The sequence below is a fragment of the Camellia sinensis genome, chromosome 12 (assembly GCF_055761805.1).
Source record: "Camellia sinensis isolate YWXY chromosome 12, ASM5576180v1, whole genome shotgun sequence".
NCBI classification, from domain to species: domain Eukaryota; kingdom Viridiplantae; phylum Streptophyta; class Magnoliopsida; order Ericales; family Theaceae; genus Camellia; species Camellia sinensis.
Genome location: NC_138972.1, coordinates 117824999 through 117842528, shown reverse-complemented (window position 1 = coordinate 117842528; position 17530 = coordinate 117824999). Strand labels below are relative to the sequence as shown.

Sequence of the window (17530 nt, the reverse complement as noted above, 5' to 3'; positions counted from 1 at the left end):
TGGGAATGTGATTTTTTACAAAAATAAAAATCTATATTTAAACGGAAACGCGTTACTATTTACAAAAAAAAAAACAATTTATATTTAAAATAATTTATTGATATTCGATGAACGTGATTTTTTATAGGTATATAATACTCGACGAATTTTATATATTAAATGATTTGAATTATCAAAATAAAACTCATAATAAACTCTACGAGTCTAATAATACTTTTCGATCTGTGATTGGACTAGAGGAAAACCTCGCTTTGTAAATTACCCTTATAGGAGCCACACCAGACCACACTAACTTGGACCGTCGAAGAGCACACCAACTTGGACCTTGAAAGAGCTCAGGCCTCGTTTGGAAAAATGTTAATTTAATAATTTTTTAGTTATTTGATTAAAATATGAGCTAAAAAAATTAGTATATTTAGAATAATTTTTAAACTTTTTATGAAAAAATGTGTAAAAAATAAAGAAAAAAAAGAATCGTTAATTTTTTTTGTATGAATTATTAATTTTTTGATTTTTTAACTAAAAAAAAAGAGAAATTTCAAACGAAGCCTCACTATGCCTAATTCCAGCGTCACGTGACAAACAAACCCAATTACCCCAATTCATTGTAGGTTTAATTTCCCACCCAAATCTTAAAGGTATTTTTTTTGGACCTAATTACTCGGTAGTACTCTCTTCGATTCCCCTGTTTCGTTATATGTATTCGATTTCATGTATGTGATACGACGTGTTTGGTTGATTCGTGATTAGATTTGGAAGAACGAAGGCATGGCGATGTTTATGGCGTCTCGTCGTCTCTCTGCTGGATCGGAAGCTTCGTTAATGCGTTTCACTGTTTGTTGGAGATCGTTTTCGACCTCTTTCAGGGAGGAAAGAGACACATTTGGACCCATTCTTGTTCCCTCCGATAAGTTCGTTCTTTTTTACTTAATTTCGTTATTGTTTCACGTTACTATTGAAGTCTTTGATGTTCTTTTATCAATTACTGTTCAAATGCAGATAACCCATGTTTTTTTTTTTTTTTGGCTGAGCATTTTTGTCTTCAATTCAAGTTGCAGTCATTGGTCTTCATTACTTAAGAGTAGACCATATTAAAAAGTTAATAATTTTTGGAATAATCTTATTTATAGTTTATCATCTTCCCTGTAAATCATGTGCACAACTGAAATTAAATGTGACCATCATGTAAACCTGTGCTTAGTTCTGTTGGGAATAAATCCCCCATAAACTCTGATACAACCTTGTTAAAATATGATCCCGTGTGTCATTGCAAGTATACCCAAAGTAAATATGCACATACAACTCAATGGCTACATACACGGTAGAGTGGTAAATCCATTATATGAATAAATTGGAGTTTACATGTGCGATGACAAAAAAAAAAAACACCAAAAACCACACCGTTGCCTGAGCTAGTGCTCAAGGTAGTTCAGAGCCCTGCTCACCCTTGTGTCTTACTATACATCTCCATTTCTTCATCAATGCTCTCTCTCTCACATAGGATAGGAGAGACTCCCACTTTCTCACTCTGAACCCATCTCACACACCAATATTTATACATGAAATGGTTGAAGAGATACATAAATAAAACCTTTTGAGCTTCCCCAAAACTGGTTTTTTCAAACCTCCATCCTTGTACTGCAAGTACTGAAATAGGAACACTCCTTTGCCTTTCCAAGCCGAGCCCTTACACTTCCCAGGCAAGGTGCAAGCTGGCAGCTACTATGAGACACCGTGTACAACCTATGGCATAAAACCAATACGAAGTCTTTACAAGTCCCCAGTGGCGGCAAGGTGCAAGCTGGCAGCTACTATGAGAAACCGGGGGGGCGCCCCACAAAAACTTGAAAGGCTCCATATATATACCTTGTAAGTTGATGTGTCTATGTATGATATGTTATACGTGGTCCCTTCCTGTTTCTTTGCTCCAATCAATTAAGCACTGATGCTTCTGTGTTCTTGTCCACCATGAATCTCAAAGCACTGATGTTATAATAAAAGATGAATACTAAATTAGGTGTTGGATGTGTTCAATGAGTGTTGGAAAGTATTCGATAGGTGTTAGTGTCGGTGTCCAACACATGTCACACATCTCCTTCTTAAAAGTGTATGTCTTTCTTAGTTTGTATCCAGAGAGTGTTTATTAAAATGGACACCTTCTAGTGTCACAATTGGACTTAGTTCAGGCTGTTTTAGTAATTATTTGATAATGTTTTTATCTGTATCATATGGACTTGACATTTTAGGAAAAGGGTATTTGTGGGAAAGACTTGAGTGAGTCTCAATTACTTTGTATTAGATATTTACTCTAGTAATCCTCCAAATATTTGCTGGACTAATTGTTTTTTCTTCTTATGTAACTGTAATATTTCAGGTTGTGGGGCGCTCAAACTCAAAGATCATTGCAGAATTTTGAGATTGGAGGTGATCGTGAACGAATGCCTGAGCCAATTATTCGCGCTTTTGGCATCCTTAAAAAATGTGCTGCCAAGGTTGATTACAAGTTTTAGATTATTTTTCACTTTTGGATTCTAGTGCATCAATGTCAACTACGAGTCTTACATATTTGTGAACTTATTGTTTCATATTGATCCCATTGGATTGACCTTCTGTGTTATTTATATTTAATAGCTAAGTCGGGTTTGGTATTGATATGTTACTATTTTATGTGTTTTCTCTTACTAATTTGACTTGTATGTACTTACTGTACTGCAGGTCAACATAGAATATGGTCTTGACCCATCCATAGGGAAGGCAATAATGCAAGCAGCCCAAGAAGTGGCTGAAGGAAAGCTTAATGACCATTTTCCACTTGTGGTGTGGCAGACTGGCAGTGGGACTCAAAGCAACATGAATGCCAATGAGGTAAGTAAATATTTATGAATCTTTGGTTTTTGGTTTCATGTTTTTCTAATTTTGTATGCTACTAACACCCAATTTGCATTGGCGGAATTTTAAAAAAACTTTGTTCAAATTTTTGTTATTTTTTTTTATGTTTTTGTTGTTGTGTGTGGACCTAGGGTCATTGTGTTCCAAATTTAGTCTCATATGATAACTTTTAGGTTATGTAGGCGGCTTGGCCTAACTATAAAGGCTTGCTATTAGTGTAGGTGCGGATTCGAGTCATGGATGATTCAAGCAACTCTTGGCTCGATCATTGGGCAACTTAGGTGCTCACCCAAGGCCCTGCATAAAAGCGGGACCCATTTTTTTTATATACAATGTATATATCAGATAAAAATAAAAACGTTAAAAAGGAAATTGGAAAAAGCAAAAATAGGCAACAAATGATCTCTTTTTAAATCGTATTTCATACATATCAAAACAAACTACCCTATCATTATTATATCTCTCAATAGTTATCATTATACTTTGCCCTTTCTCTGCATCATAACAAGGAAAATGGCAAAAGAAAAAGTAAATATTCGTATAGTTAAAGAGTTAAATATGAAGAAAAAAACAAACTCTGTCATTATACAAATGAAAGGCCTTCATCACTGTACATTTCTCTTAGTGAAAACAAAAATCCTCATCATTATATCCCTCTCTGGGTCAAAATAGCAAATCCAGATCAACAAGATAAATGTTAGAGAAAACAGCCACATAACCAGCCACAAAAGCTTTTGCAACACATGACTATGTGGTTGGTTTTATGGTTGATTCCATGTGTGTAGTACTATTGCATTAGCAACGGTCAATTATAAAATATAAATTGTACTTCTTCCTATGAATTATGTTAACAAAATTTGAATATAAAAATTTAATTAGTAATTTTGCTTCTAAAAAAGTGAAAAAAATGAATTTTAAATAAAGAATTACAATGTAAAAATTTATAGAGGGCCTTGCTCAGATTTTTTGCCTAAGGCCTCATATAGACTTGAGCTGCCTGCATGGGCACTCTATACGTACATGCACTGGCTGGACAGGGTTGCTACAGGGCTTTGTGATGCCAATGCTAATTCTTGCCTACTTTGGACTAGTATGTGTGTTTGTGTGTGCGCGCATGAGTGAGAGACAGAGGAGTTGGTGCTTTGGTTGACTTCCTCTTGTGCATGGGCAATGATTTGGGAGGTTTATGAGGAATTGTGCTGGTTGAACTAACACTAAAGGCGATCCAGATCATCAAGATTGCTCTCTACATTGGTATCTTATTTTGTAATATTTGTAGTTTTTGCCAATATATGTTATTTTCATTGTTTTATTTAGTATTGCTTGTCAATGCACTGGAACTATCTTTATATGCATATCCCTTTTGTGATTGTGCATGCTCTCGACTATACCTCTAAGTCTTTCACAAGGTGACCAAATCTTAGATTTTTGGTATCTCTTGGCAACGTTGATTATTGTTGATATCAGTTTTTTTTTGAATTTATAACATAGTCACTGATTGTTCTAGGTTATTGCAAATAGAGCTGCTGAAATTCTTGGCCACAAGCGAGGTGAAAAATTTGTGCATCCAAATGACCATGTGAACAGATCACAATCTTCTAATGACACGTTCCCTACAGTAAGTCTTATGAAACTTGCTGAGCTTGTATTGATCATCTTTGTGGAATGATTGGTCTCTAGCTGGTTTGTAATCGATTGTGTTTTATTTACAGGTGATGCACATTGCTGCTGCAGCGGAAATAAATTCGAGATTAATACCAAACCTGAAAACTTTACAAACTTCACTACATTCCAAGGTTTAATTATGTTTCTGTAATCCTTAAAAGCTCTTTTTTAATATAATAGCTAAATGCATTTTTAATGTTGGGTGCAATCCTATAGGGCCACTTTATAGCGATAATTTGTTTTGAAGTGACAAGATCCATATAGCTTTTTGAGTTTATAAACCTTATTTCATTGGAGTCCATTGAAGTTTGTAGCAGGGAAGAAAAAAGAACATTTGCACTAGAGCATAATTGTTGGAAAGTGAGATGTTCTCGGGAGGAAGGAATGCACCTCGTCGGAGGATTCTCTTCTTAGGAGGTTGTTCTTTTGAGATTGAAGAAAAAGGGGAAGATTAGATTGGGCGGCGACGCTTGGCAATTGTGGAGCGAGGGCAGGGTCTCCGTAGAGCGATTATCCTTTGTGGGTATGAGGTTGGATGGTGTTGTGAGAAGCTTGAGGGGGCCTCGAGGGAACTAGGTCGTTTGGTGTACTTGGGTTGTTTGATTGGTGGATGGCGGAGTGTGGTAGTGTGGACTTGATGAGAGGAGGATGGTAGGTCCTCAATTCAGATTATGGTCACGACAAGTAGCAGAAGAGAACATATTTTTGTACCGAAATCTGAATTTAGGGGTGGCTGGGAGGGGATTGTGTTGGTTATGAGGGGTTTTGCTTTTGGGGATGGTTGGACCAGACGAAAGAATAGCCAACAGAGGGTGGTTGCATCAAAGGGGCCACCGTTGGCGAATGTGGTGGTACACCAGGTTGGGGTTGAGGGAGATGTTGTGGTTAAGGTAGGAGCTAAAGGGGGGTGGTTCCAGAAGCTGAATAAAATAGTGGTGGGGAGGGTTGGGGTTTTGGGGGAAAAAGGTTTGGACACTAGGGTTGTCATTGATTGGGTGAATTGATGGTGGAAATCGTTGGGGGAGGTGGAGGTTTTTGGTATTGGAGACCAATTTTACCTATTTGTCTTTCGGTCGAGGCAAGAGGCAGAGGTGGTGGTGCGTTGGAGGTGGATGATAGCCGGTCGCGAGTTGGTTTTGAGTTAGTGGTCGCTGGATTCGCTTTATGCTGATGGAAGGGTACCAGCGCTGGCACGAAGCAACTCTTGGGCCTCCCGAATCATCTTCGAGGCATTGAGGTGTACTGAGCGATTGGAAATAGGTGCGAAGGATTTGTGGCAGTCGACGGAGCTGTTGGGGTGTGTTTGGATGAAGGTTCGCGGCATGGTCAGTGGGATTTTGTTTCAAATCTCGGTTTGATAGGGCTCTTGGAGCAACACGCTTCTAATTTGGTGGGAAACTGGGCCGGTGGTGGTCTGTGCTCCGATGACGGTAGTTCCGTGCGACGAGAATTGGTCAAGTATGGAAGGTGCGAATCTAGGGCGGTATGAGTGGCGAAGATGACAGAGGACAGATCATTCTCAGAGATCGGGGGGACAGAGGGGATTTCAACCTAATCCTCAAAGATTTGGGGAATTTAGGGGTGGTGGTTTAGAAGGGCAGGGGCTCAGGCAGGATTGGAGACCACAGACCCAGCAACAGCTAGGCCAAGAGAAGCGAGTTGAGGCCCAAACCGAGGCACACAGAGAGGTTGAGCAAGTTAGGCATATGGGCTTGACTAAAAGGGGCCTAAATGTTGACTTAGAAGACTTAAATTTGGTCCATGGTACTAGGGGTGGGTTGGGTTTTAATCTTATTAGGCCAAATTTGTAGCACTTGAGTCAAATGGATGACCCGCTTGTGCAGCGGGTTTTGGAGCTATTATGAAGGAGTGTGGGCTCGAGTGTTATAGAGGCGTCTTTGTCGGCGGGAAAGGAGCATGGGTTGTCGGCAACGAATCTCTGGTCGACGGAACATTGCGCAAGCCCCACGACTAGCTCGTCGTGATGTGAACCCGTGCCCAGTCTTCTAGAGGGCAATGTTGTTTTGCTTAATCAGATGCTGCATCTGAGGACTGTAACTCGAAACGAGGAGGGGGAGAGGTTGGGGTGCAACGATGACTTTTGGGAAGAGTTATAGAGTATTGCTTTTTGATGGTCGGAGTCATGGTGTGTAGGGGGTGATTTCAATGTGGTGCGTCGGTCGAAGGAGAAGTTGGGATTGGGTGCTTTAGTGGGATCAATGCGGGCTTTTTCATCGTTGATTGATGATTTGGAGTTGATTGATTTGCCAATGCAAGGAGGTAGCTTCACTTGGTTTGGGAGCAGGGTGTTATCTTGTCTTGATTGTTTTTTGATTTATGGGGATTGGGAGGAGCACTTCTCTCAGGTGGTTCAACAAAGATTAGAGCGTCCTGTTTCAGATCATTGGCCGGTATTGTTGGACAGTGGTGCGATTCGGAGTGGACCGGTGCCATTTCGGTTTGAAAATATGTGGTTGCAGTTAGATGGTTTTGTGGATACAGTTCGGTCGTGGTGGGAAGGTTACTATGTGAGGGGAGATCCTAGCAGTAGGTTGGCTCAGAAATTAAAGCTTCTGAAGTTTGATTTGCGGAGGTGGAACAAGGAGGTATTTGGTTGGTTGGAAACTCAGAAGACAAATCTTTTGGTTGTGTTGCAGGGGTTAGATGAAAAGGAAGTTGAGGGTAGCTTGACAGAGGAGAAGTTAGCGGCCCGGGAAAGGGCAAGGAAGGAGTATGGTCATGTGGCTCACACGGAGGAGGTTAGTTATCGCCAGAGATCCAGATGTTTGTAGTTGAAAGATGGGGATTGAAATTCAAATTTTTTTCATTATATGGCGAATGCTTATCGTCGAGTGAACCATATTGGGAAGATGTGTGTTAATGGTGTGGTGTTTTCATTAGAGGAGGAGGTGAAAGATGGTATAGTGAGTTTTATTAGCATCTTTTTCGGGGGAATGGAGGGACTTGGAGGCCAGGGTTGGATGGGGTTCAGTTTGATGCTATTTCAGAGGCGGATAAATAGATGTTGGAAAGGCCATTTTTAGAGGATGACGTTTTAGGGGCTTCGCAGAAGATGCTTGGGGACAAGGCGCTAGGTCCTGATGGTTTTACTATGCTCTTCTTTCAACAGTGTTGGGGAGTGGTAAAGACAGATGTGTTGGCTATGTTTGCTCAGTTCTATTAGACAGGGCAGCTCAAGAGGAGCTTTAATGTAATTTTCATAGCTTTAATTCCAAAGAAAGGAGGGGTGGAGGACATTAGGGACTTTCGATCCATTAGCTTGTTAGGGAGTGTGTACAAATTGCTGGCTAAAATCTTGGCTAACAGATTGCGGGTGGTCTTGAAGGGGGTGGTGTTAGAGTCCCGCAATGCCTTTGTGGGTGGGCGTCAGATTTTGGATGTTGTGTTGGTTGCAAATGAGTATGTTGACTTGCAGCTTTGACAGGGGCAAGCAGGAATTATTTGCAAGTTTGATACTGAGAAGGCGTATGATAATATGAACTGGAGGTTCTTGATGTATATGTTGGAGAGAATGGGGTTTGGTGAATTATGGGGGACGTGGATTCAGTTTTGTATATCTTTTGTGAGGATGTCTATCCTAGTGAATGGGACGCTGACAAGATTTTTCCCGACTTTTAGGGGTTTGCGGCAGGGAGATCCTTTGTCTCCATTATTGTTTATCTTGATTATGGAGGCTTTGGGGCATTTGTTATCCAATGCGGTTCATAGGGGTTTGTTGACAGGTTTCGAGGTAGGCATGGCTCAAAATACCAGCATGGTGACGTCTCATTTGTTTTATGTAGATGATGTCTCATTTTTTGTGGAGCGGAGGATGGCCAGATTGGATATTTGAGGTGTGTTCTACTGTGCTTTGAGGTAGTGTCAGGGCTTCGGGTGAATCTGGAGAAGTTCGAGATGATTCCGGTTGGTGCAATGGCACGGATATCGAGTTTGACTGCTATTTTGGGGTGCAAGGTGGTAGTTTTGCCCACAACTTATGTGGAGTTACCTTTGGGTGCTTCGTATAAGGCGAAAGGGGTGTGGGATGGGGTGGTGGGCCCAACAACGTTTGGCAGGCTGGAAGCGCCAATATCTTTTGAAAGGGGGGCGAATTGCATTGATAAAGAGTGTCCTCTCGAGCATTCTGACTTATTTCATGTTATTCTTGTGTCTGTTGCAAAGCGGTTGGAGAAATTATAGAGGGATTTCTTATGGGGTGGAGGGTTTGAGTCTTTCCATTACCATCTAGTAGCATGGGATTAGATTTGTTCTCCTAAGGTGATGGAGGGTTTGGGGATTCAGAGTTCGGTTTCATTTAATCTGGCTCTTTTAGGGAAGAGGTTAGCGGTTTGGGGTAGAGAGGGAGCGGTTATGGAGAAAAGTAGTGGGGGCTAAATATGGCTTGGGATGGGGGGATTGGAGTACTGGGGAGGTTGGAGGTTAGATAGCTACATGGGCGGAGTTTGTGGAAAGGAATTTGGTTGGGCCGAGAGGAGTTTTGGAAGAGAGTTTGTTTTAGGGTAGGGGTGGGGGATAGGGTTTGGTTTTGAGGGGATAGGTGGTTTGAAGAGATGGCATTGGAGGTGACGTTCCTGTTGATTTTTCATCTTGTGATTGATTGGGAAGCAACGGTGGCTTCTTATGCTCAAGTGGAAGGCTAGGTGGTGGTGTGGAATGTTGGGTTGTGTCGTGAAGTGCAGGTTTGGGAGGTGGGACAGTTGCTAGATTTGTTGGGCTTTTTGTACGGTCTTCGGTTTGGGGGGATTGGGGAGGATTCTTTGAGGTGGGATTGCCCGAAGTACAAAGGGGTATTTTCTGTGTCTTCTTTTTACCATATGCTCACGGGTAGGGATGGGGTGTTGTTCCCATGGGAGAGTGTTTGGGTGGTGGGTTGTCCGTCCAAAGTCGCTTTCTTTGAATGGACCGCCATGAGGGCGTATTTTGACGATTGATAATTTGATTCGTCGTAGGCATATTTTAGTGAACTGGTGTTGCATGTGTTGTGGGGATGCGAAGATGGTGGATCACTTGCTTATTTGCTGTCCGGTTGGTTCATGCCTTTTAATGTTTATTGTTGCTATCTTTGGTTTGGCCTGGGTTTAACCAGGGACAGTGAAGGCGGTGCTTCAAATTTGGGTTGCGGGGAAAGGGTTGGGAAGAGATGTCGAAAGGCCTGGAAGTTGGTTGGCCATTGTCTAATGTGGTTAGTTTGGTTGGAGCGTAATAGGCGAGCTTTTTTGGGGGAGACGCGTTCGGCGGCATGGTTGGAGCAGCGTTTTTTCATTGTGCTGCATAGTTGGATATCGTTGACAGTGGACCCGGATGTTTTGACTTTTGTTGATTTTTGTAGAGGAATAGCTGTTTTGTTTGTTCTTTGTCTTGCTGTTTAGAGCTGTTTTGGTTTATATTTGCAATTAGCGGTTAGGCTCGTTTTTGGCTGGTTTTTGTATTCTTTGCATCGTCTTGATGTTTTTCTAATAAAATTTGCTTATTTATCAAAAAAAGAAAAAGAAAAAAAGAAGCTAAATGCATTTTTACCACTAATGACATGTGTAATACATATGCTGATTTTGTGATTGTAATCTGTGTAGGTTGTTAAGGTTTTGATGCAGCACTAAAATTGGTAGACAAAGCTTACTATGCTGCATGGACAAAAAACTGAAAAAATGTGGAACATTCGTATATATATATCTTCCTCTTTTAAGTAGCTACGTGTCTTTTATATGGATCCATGGTGTGTGCATGGTCCTTTGACATATTATATTTTTTACATTGTAGACTACAGGCAGGCCAAAGGAGGGTGTGGTGTAAGGAGGGCATGCAGCGAAACCACATTGTGCTTTTTGGTTGTTGTTCTGTGTGGAGCATTTGATGAAGTTGTCCATGCATCTAGCTTGCATTTCACTTTTTCACCCTTAAGAAGCTCATGATTAATTGAAAATTTTATTGGTCAATGGTGTGGGTTTAGCATGTCATGTTCACTGAAATAATTTGTGACTATCCATTTTCTACTTCTTCATAGGCTGCAACTATCTGCTAAACTCTTATATTTGGCAACTTCAATTATCTCTCTCGTCATTGTTTGTTTACTATAAATCATAAACCCTGCTTTGGTTTTATGTCACATATGACATGAATGATATAGTAATAAATAAAAACATAAAGAAATTCTCAAGAACTTCTAGCTAACCAACATGTGCAAATCATCATTTCTTTGTCTACAAAGGCATTTAAATTTACTTAATCTTCATTTGGTATTCTGGACCTATGTGACCTGAACGTGGATTGTTCCGGTGCGTGGAACAGAAGCGGGAACATGGTACACTCCATACTCTAAAATGATAGGGACAAACTGGTATAACTTCATGAAGAGATTTGTCTCTTACTAAGGTTTTACCAGCACTGGTAAATGCTGTATCTTGGAAAATTTAAGTACTAACAATTGACTTGTTGGAAAGATTAGAAAATAGAGTCTAGGATATAGTGCAAAACTGTGTTACCTAGAACGTGGATCTCTCTAGTATGTGGAACGGGAATGAGAATGTGGTATGCTACATGCTCTAAAAATGTGTTAGATATGGAATAGAGTCATATAGATTACACCACAAGAATTGAAAATACTTTTACACATCTAATAAATTACAGTTTTGTGTTATGACCCAATTTTGACGTTTTGTCCTATCAAAACTTTACTCATCTTAGATTAGATTAGATTTTAGTTCATTATATATGATTTTTTTCCTCCTAAGGAAAATATATTGGAAAAAACTTTTGGGATTGCTTGGGCTCACTAAATTTACTGTTAGTTCCAACATGAAATTCGCTAAACTATTAGCATTTCCTGGCAACACTAGTGCAAAAAAGAAAAATTACTAAGGTGGCTTGCAAATTGCTTTTCCTTATGATATATATTCTATCATACAGGGGCGTAATATTTTCCTAACTGATCTTAATTATTTGTTCATGTAAAAGGATTTTGGTGGTGTGTTTTTGACCTTTATGTTCATGTATGTGCTTTTTTATTTGTCATGCTTCTATTATTGTCATAATGTCTCTACTAGTCCTACTACAACTATGATTGCAACTGCTAATCAATCGTGCTTATTTGCTTTTTCTAGTCAGTTGAATTCAAAGATATTATTAAAATCGGACGTACTCACACTCAAGACGCAACACCTTTGACTCTTGGGCAAGAATTTAGTGGATATACCACACAGGTAAGCTTACTTTGCTATCAAACTTTTGGAGTGTTGGCTTTTACTAAGAAATGGATTTCTCCCAGTTGAAGGAACAAAACAAGCCTTAATTATGTTGGAAGGGATTCCTTAAAGCATGCTCTTTGGTTGCAGGTGAAATATGGTATTGACCGAGTCATGTGCACCCTACCTCGCATGTATCAGGTTGGCAATTCATATATATATATATATATATTTTCTGTGTTACCTTTTTTTTTTTTTGAGATCTTAAATATTGGAGGTGTCATGTGAGCAGCTTGCACAGGGTGGCACTGCTGTGGGGACTGGATTGAACACAAAAAAAGGGTATGTGTTACAATATTTTGTGGTTGTGATCTTTCCCATCCTTTATATGAGAGTCACTGCTCTGTTTTCATTCTTTTGGTTTCATTTCTCTTATAGTTTGAGTTTTCTGCAACCAGTGTTCTTTCTATTACTTGTTCCATCATTCTTTTCCATGTACATGCATGGATTACACACGTGGTTACTGTTAGCACTTAGTATCTTTTAAAAAAAATAAAAATTCATGCCGTTTATTTGAAAATCTGGAGATATTCATTTGCCTGAATTATTGAACTTGTGTGCATCCTTGGAGTTGAAGATATATGGGATAATGTTGTGAGAGTTTAATGAAACATATAGCTAAAAATTGTTGAAACAGGATTCTTGTGTGATAACCTGTGGGAATGTGCAATTTTCTTTTCAAGTTGCTATATTGTGTTTCTAAAAAGAAATTTCCCACATTAATCAGTGGTGTTAGAGAAGGCCCAATGGCATTGAACCAACCTTCATTTGAAATTAATGAATGTCAGGTCGCTACTTTCTGCCTTGTTATCAGAAAGGGTGTAGAAACTTTGTCTTTGAGAATTGCAAGTTTATGGATCACTTGTTTTTGACAGAGAAAGCAGTTGGTCATCACCTTGTCACTGAGCACATCCAAACCTTAAAAATAATTGGCAACAAGTTGGACTTCACAGTTCTGTCTTAATGATTAGTTATCCACTTAGATTTGCTTTGTCTTGTTTAGTTCCACATTTCTCAATATTTTTGCCTTATTCAGGTTTGATGTAAAGATTGCTGCAGCAGTAGCAGAGGAAACAAACTTACCATTTGTCACAGCAGAAAACAAATTTGAAGCACTGGTTATTCTCTGATTCCACTGAATTTTGCTTCTGTTGTTATTTTATTTGAATACCTTGTATCCTTCAAGCAAAACTGTTTTGCATGGTCATATATTTTTTGTAATGCCAGGCTGCACACGATGCGTTTGTTGAAAGCAGTGGAGCCCTAAACACAATTGCTGTTTCCCTTATGAAGATTGGGAACGACATACGCTTGTTAGGAAGGTATATATTCTAGTTTGACAACCCTTACTCTCTTTGTTGTATTGCTTTATTTTTGGGGTTTTCATATTCTTTTCCTTGTCCAGTGGTCCACGTTGCGGCCTTGGTGAACTCATTCTTCCTGAAAATGAACCTGGCAGCAGTATTATGCCTGTAAAAATCTTTATCCTTTTCTCTCATTACTGAACTTAAAAAAAAAAAAAAAAAAAAAAAATCTAAATTAAACAAAAAAAAATTATGTGTGAGTTTACTCTATTTCAGGGGAAAGTTAACCCTACTCAGTGTGAAGCCCTTACTATGGTTTGCGCTCAGGTAAGGTTTAATGTCTTATTCTGGTTTAATTAGATGATAAATAATGTTAAATGGAGAATTCATCAATCAGATGTTTTAGGAAATGTAATAATGCATGTCCAATAACGTACCGTCATTGATTTATTTCTCTTGGCTGTCACTATCAATTCATTTTTGTGCTTTTTCAACCAATCAACTGTTTCTTTATGCCTCGTAGGTTATGGGAAACCATGTTGCCGTTACAGTGGGTGGATCAAATGGCCATTTTGAGCTGAATGTGTTCAAGCCTATGATTGCTAATGCTCTTCTACATGTAAGTCCTGTGATCATTTATTGTTTTGATTTTTATTGGAGAAGGCATAGCAGAACATGTAATTTTGAAACTTAGGTTCCTTATAGGAGGCACAAATGAAGCTGGTGCATCTGCTAATTAGCCACAACTGAAACTTTACTGATTCTTTCATTTTTTCTCTCTACTTTTTTTGCCTGTTCATTTGAATGTTTGGGAAAAAGAAGTCTTGTCTGTTGAATATATTTTTAATTTTTCTGTAATGTCCGACCTGAAATTTATTAGGGTGTGTTTTGATCTTGGATTTGAGTAGATATTTGGAGAGAAAGGGAAAAGGGACAAATCTCTACTCAAATCCAAGATCCAAACACAGCCTTAGAGTTTCTCTTCATGGTGAATAAAGGGGACATTTGGGCTAGTGGTTGCTTCAAGTGTTGTGGTTTCAAAACCCTGTGAAAAGCGTTATGGATTCCCCTCTCACCTGGCATCCTCTGAATGCAAACTATTAAATTCTGAATTCATGTTTGACAATGACCTGCCTTAAATTTAATATTATCTTAATGGTAATACAGATGAAATTTTGTGAGTCGCCTGAATATATGATGTGTGATTTTATATTCTATTGGGTAGCCATAGATACATTATTCCTTACTCACCTAGATTTTGTGATTCGTCGTCTGATAGTCGGTCAGATTGCTTGGGGATGCATCTGCTTCTTTCGAAAAGAATTGTGTGAGGGGAATTCAAGCCAATAGGGAACGGATTTCAAAATTACTGCATGAGGTAAGTAGCTGCAGGCACAAAAGGTGTAAAATTTTAGATCATATTATATGCTAAAGCCCAAAATTAATTGATCGTATCTTGTTGCTGTGTTACTCTGCATGGTTTTTCAGTCGCTAATGCTTGTCACATCTTTGAACCCTGTAAGTTTCCCTCTCTCTCTCTCTCTCTCTCTCTCTTGTGGGGGAGTTTTGAATAACAATATATGCTGTTGCCTCTTTCCAGAAAATTGGTTATGACAACGCTGCAGCAGTTGCCAAGAAAGCCCACAAGGAGGGAAGCACTCTGAAGGTGATGGCCTTCTCTCATTTCTTTGCAATGCTGGGGTGTCTTTTTGCTGTTCGATTATATATCCATGACTTGCATTCGGGAAACTTACTATCTTTTTGCAATCAAGTAACTTGGTATTTTTAAATTTTGCAACTCTGCGTGCTCAATTCTGACAAAATTTAATCTTGCAGGAAGCTGCTCTAAATCTTGGAGTGCTCACTAGTGAAGAGTTTGACCAACTTGTAGTACCGGAAAAGATGATTGGTCCCTCAGACTAACCAGCTTGATAAACTTCTAGGGTTTGCAATGATGTAACCATTTTTGCACCCCTTCCCTCTATCAGTTGGAGAGTAGGAAATAAATATCCAACGGTCATTGTATCTTTCTGAGAAAACAATATTCTTGAGGTTTTATCTGTTCGGCTCTCGTCTTCTGGATCCTTTTCAGTGACTTGGCTGTTGATTGGGGTTAATAAGGAGAAAACCTCCCACATTTTTTTGTAATGGAAACAGTGGATTGAAGGAAAATCAAAGCATAATTTTTAGAAAGAAGAGTTAATTCTCATGATTAATATTATTTGTTTTGCAATTGGTATTTGTTTTAGAAAGTTTGTGCATACATGAGCTATATTCATATACATATGGTTCCTTCACTGAAATTGATTTTGAATTTCAGGCAACCACCTTGCAATTGGTCTGCACTGGGTCCCACATAGCTGGGAGAAGGAACTTCCGGCCATTGACGCCATAAGCGTTATAGCTTGCCCTGCTAATTTTATCCACTTTCAGGTCACCCGGATACCCTGGATAAGCTCGGGGGCCAAAAATCCCCGGACATGCTGTGACGGCCTCAAGTGGTGCCAACACATCTCCTTGAAAGTACCCGGAGTTGAAAGGGTTTGTGGCAGCTCCAGCAAGAATTGTTGCGAGGTTCATAATGATGCCATCTGTACCAACCCCATTGGGAGCCACCAGAGCCGCCTGACCAGGTGGACCATAAGCCGGAAGAGCAAATGGCCATGAACACAGGCCGGGGCACTGCCTGGAGGGGTCTCCAACGTGTGCATAGACTACTCTTCTCTTCATTGCTGTTGTTATGACGCTTCCATGAAAGCCGCATGAACTCATGCAAAACTGCTCCACGCTGACATCTTTAGAGGTCAGAACCAAGTACACCCCATGGGGATCCAAAGGTAATAATTTGCTATCAATCTTGCTTTTAATATAGTTGGCTATTTGAGCACGTTTGATGTTTTTCCCAAGTGAGTATCGTATGTCTCCTAGCTGTTTCGAGAGTGTGAAAGTGCTGGAAACTGGTTTCCCGACCTTGTCCTTGTACGACAAAATAGTATTCCACCACGATGCAACCGTGGACTCCTTCGGCTGTGGATTGAGTCCATTAAAGGAAGCAAAGAAGTCAGTGATCGGGGTTCGATCTTTCAGATAAAAGGTTCCATACCAGATGAGATAGATGTTGATGGTTCTGGGTCCGGTAAGGAGTGGACCGCCATGGTAATTGAGTATGGTGGATGATGGGACTAGAGAAGAAGGTTGATCGAGGCTTGTGTTGAGCCCTTGTGAACATGAGACCAACAAGGCAAAGGCAATAGCCATGGTGAAAGGAAGAAGAAAACTGTTCTCTAACATTTTGGCCATTCTCAGTTGGGTTGGTTGGTGTTTGGGAATGAAAGAGTAGTGTTTTATGGCCTGAAGCTAGGTTCCTATTTATAGATAGCAGCTATGTGGTTTTGGGTTGAGCATTGAGTGGGAGTGCGTGTCCAAAGGGTCAAGACTTCAAAATATAAGAAAATTTCATATTCTATCCGCGCGAGAGTAAATATTCTATACTAGAAAATATAAGGGTTTTTTTTTTTTTTTTTTTTTTTTTTTTTTTTTTTTTTTTTTTTAGGTGTGCGCGAGCGAATATCATAAAAAATTAAAAATTTCAAGTTTTTAAATTGAATATGTCACATCTTTATTCTTATTAGGTCTGGAAAAAATAGCGAGTCTATGCAATAGTGATTGGTAGAGACTTTTAATTAGATTAAACTTAGGTTGTGGGTTGGCCAATGATTGCTGAAGCGTGGCCACAACTCCAAACTCTGTTTCATGGTGGGGGCATGGGGGCATATTCTTCTAGTAATCAATGTGTGCCAATCTTTATCAAAATTATGTGACTGAAATGGTTTTATTATTTGTTAAAAAAAAGAAAAAAAAAAAGAAAAAGAAAAAGAAAAAGGTTTTTATTAAGAATAGATTCTCATGCTTATCTTTAATAGTTGAATTAGTAATAAACTCACTTTATCTTGGTCCCATGCAAATGATTTATTCATTTGCCCATGCATTGTTAATTTTTAACCATTTTTCTAAGATTTTCAATGAATAATTATTCACCAGTCTTGGATTATCATGTAATATTTTTTATTTAGGTGTTGTTTGAGAAGAGTTCTTTTAGTGATTATTTGACTTTTTTATGAGATGAAAAAAGTCGTGTTTGGGAATGCATTTTTTTTTTCGTGATTTTTTTTCATTGTATAGAAAAATGTGAAAAACTGATGTGATCTGATTTTTTGTCGGGAATTCTCATTTAATCCTTATATTAGTTGTATGGAAAAAGTTAAAGCGAGGTTATGTTGGTTTTTTTACACCGGTAGAAGTCATTTTTTTTAGATGTATGTCAAACATTTTTGGTTTTTTGTAGTGATTTTTAGTTTTTTTTTTAGGCTAAAATAGCCTTTTTCCAAACAAGATCTCTATTTTTATTTATTG

The 17530-nt window shown here is 39.1% G+C and overlaps 2 protein-coding genes across 4 annotated transcripts; one reads left to right on the top strand and one right to left on the bottom strand.

Annotated features, from left to right (window-relative positions):
- The first annotated feature begins 239 nt into the window (after window positions 1-239).
- On the top strand, window positions 240-15313 carry LOC114269090 (fumarate hydratase 1, mitochondrial). 3 transcript variants are annotated; one of them, XM_082899685.1, is made up of 18 exons: window positions 240-664; window positions 751-911; window positions 2375-2492; window positions 2716-2865; window positions 4397-4507; window positions 4602-4685; window positions 11673-11771; window positions 11904-11954; window positions 12046-12095; window positions 12850-12931; window positions 13041-13135; window positions 13219-13285; window positions 13394-13444; window positions 13641-13736; window positions 14397-14495; window positions 14606-14635; window positions 14718-14783; window positions 14954-15313. In XM_082899685.1, the coding sequence occupies exons 2-18, from the start codon at window positions 769-771 to the stop codon at window positions 15038-15040; spliced, it is 1479 nt and encodes a 492-aa protein (XP_082755811.1). In that variant the 5' UTR covers window positions 240-664; window positions 751-768; the 3' UTR covers window positions 15041-15313. The 3 variants fall into 3 exon arrangements, with proteins under 3 accessions (XP_082755811.1, XP_082755812.1, XP_082755813.1); XM_082899686.1 differs by having other exon boundaries at window positions 525-638; XM_082899687.1 differs by lacking the exons at window positions 240-664; window positions 751-911 and adding an exon at window positions 939-1869.
- On the bottom strand, window positions 15301-16417 carry LOC114269091 (protein EXORDIUM-like 2). The gene has a single exon (XM_028210359.2). The coding sequence runs from the start codon at window positions 16415-16417 to the stop codon at window positions 15434-15436; it is 984 nt and encodes a 327-aa protein (XP_028066160.2). The 3' UTR covers window positions 15301-15433.
- Between the last annotated feature and the right edge of the window lie 1113 nt (window positions 16418-17530).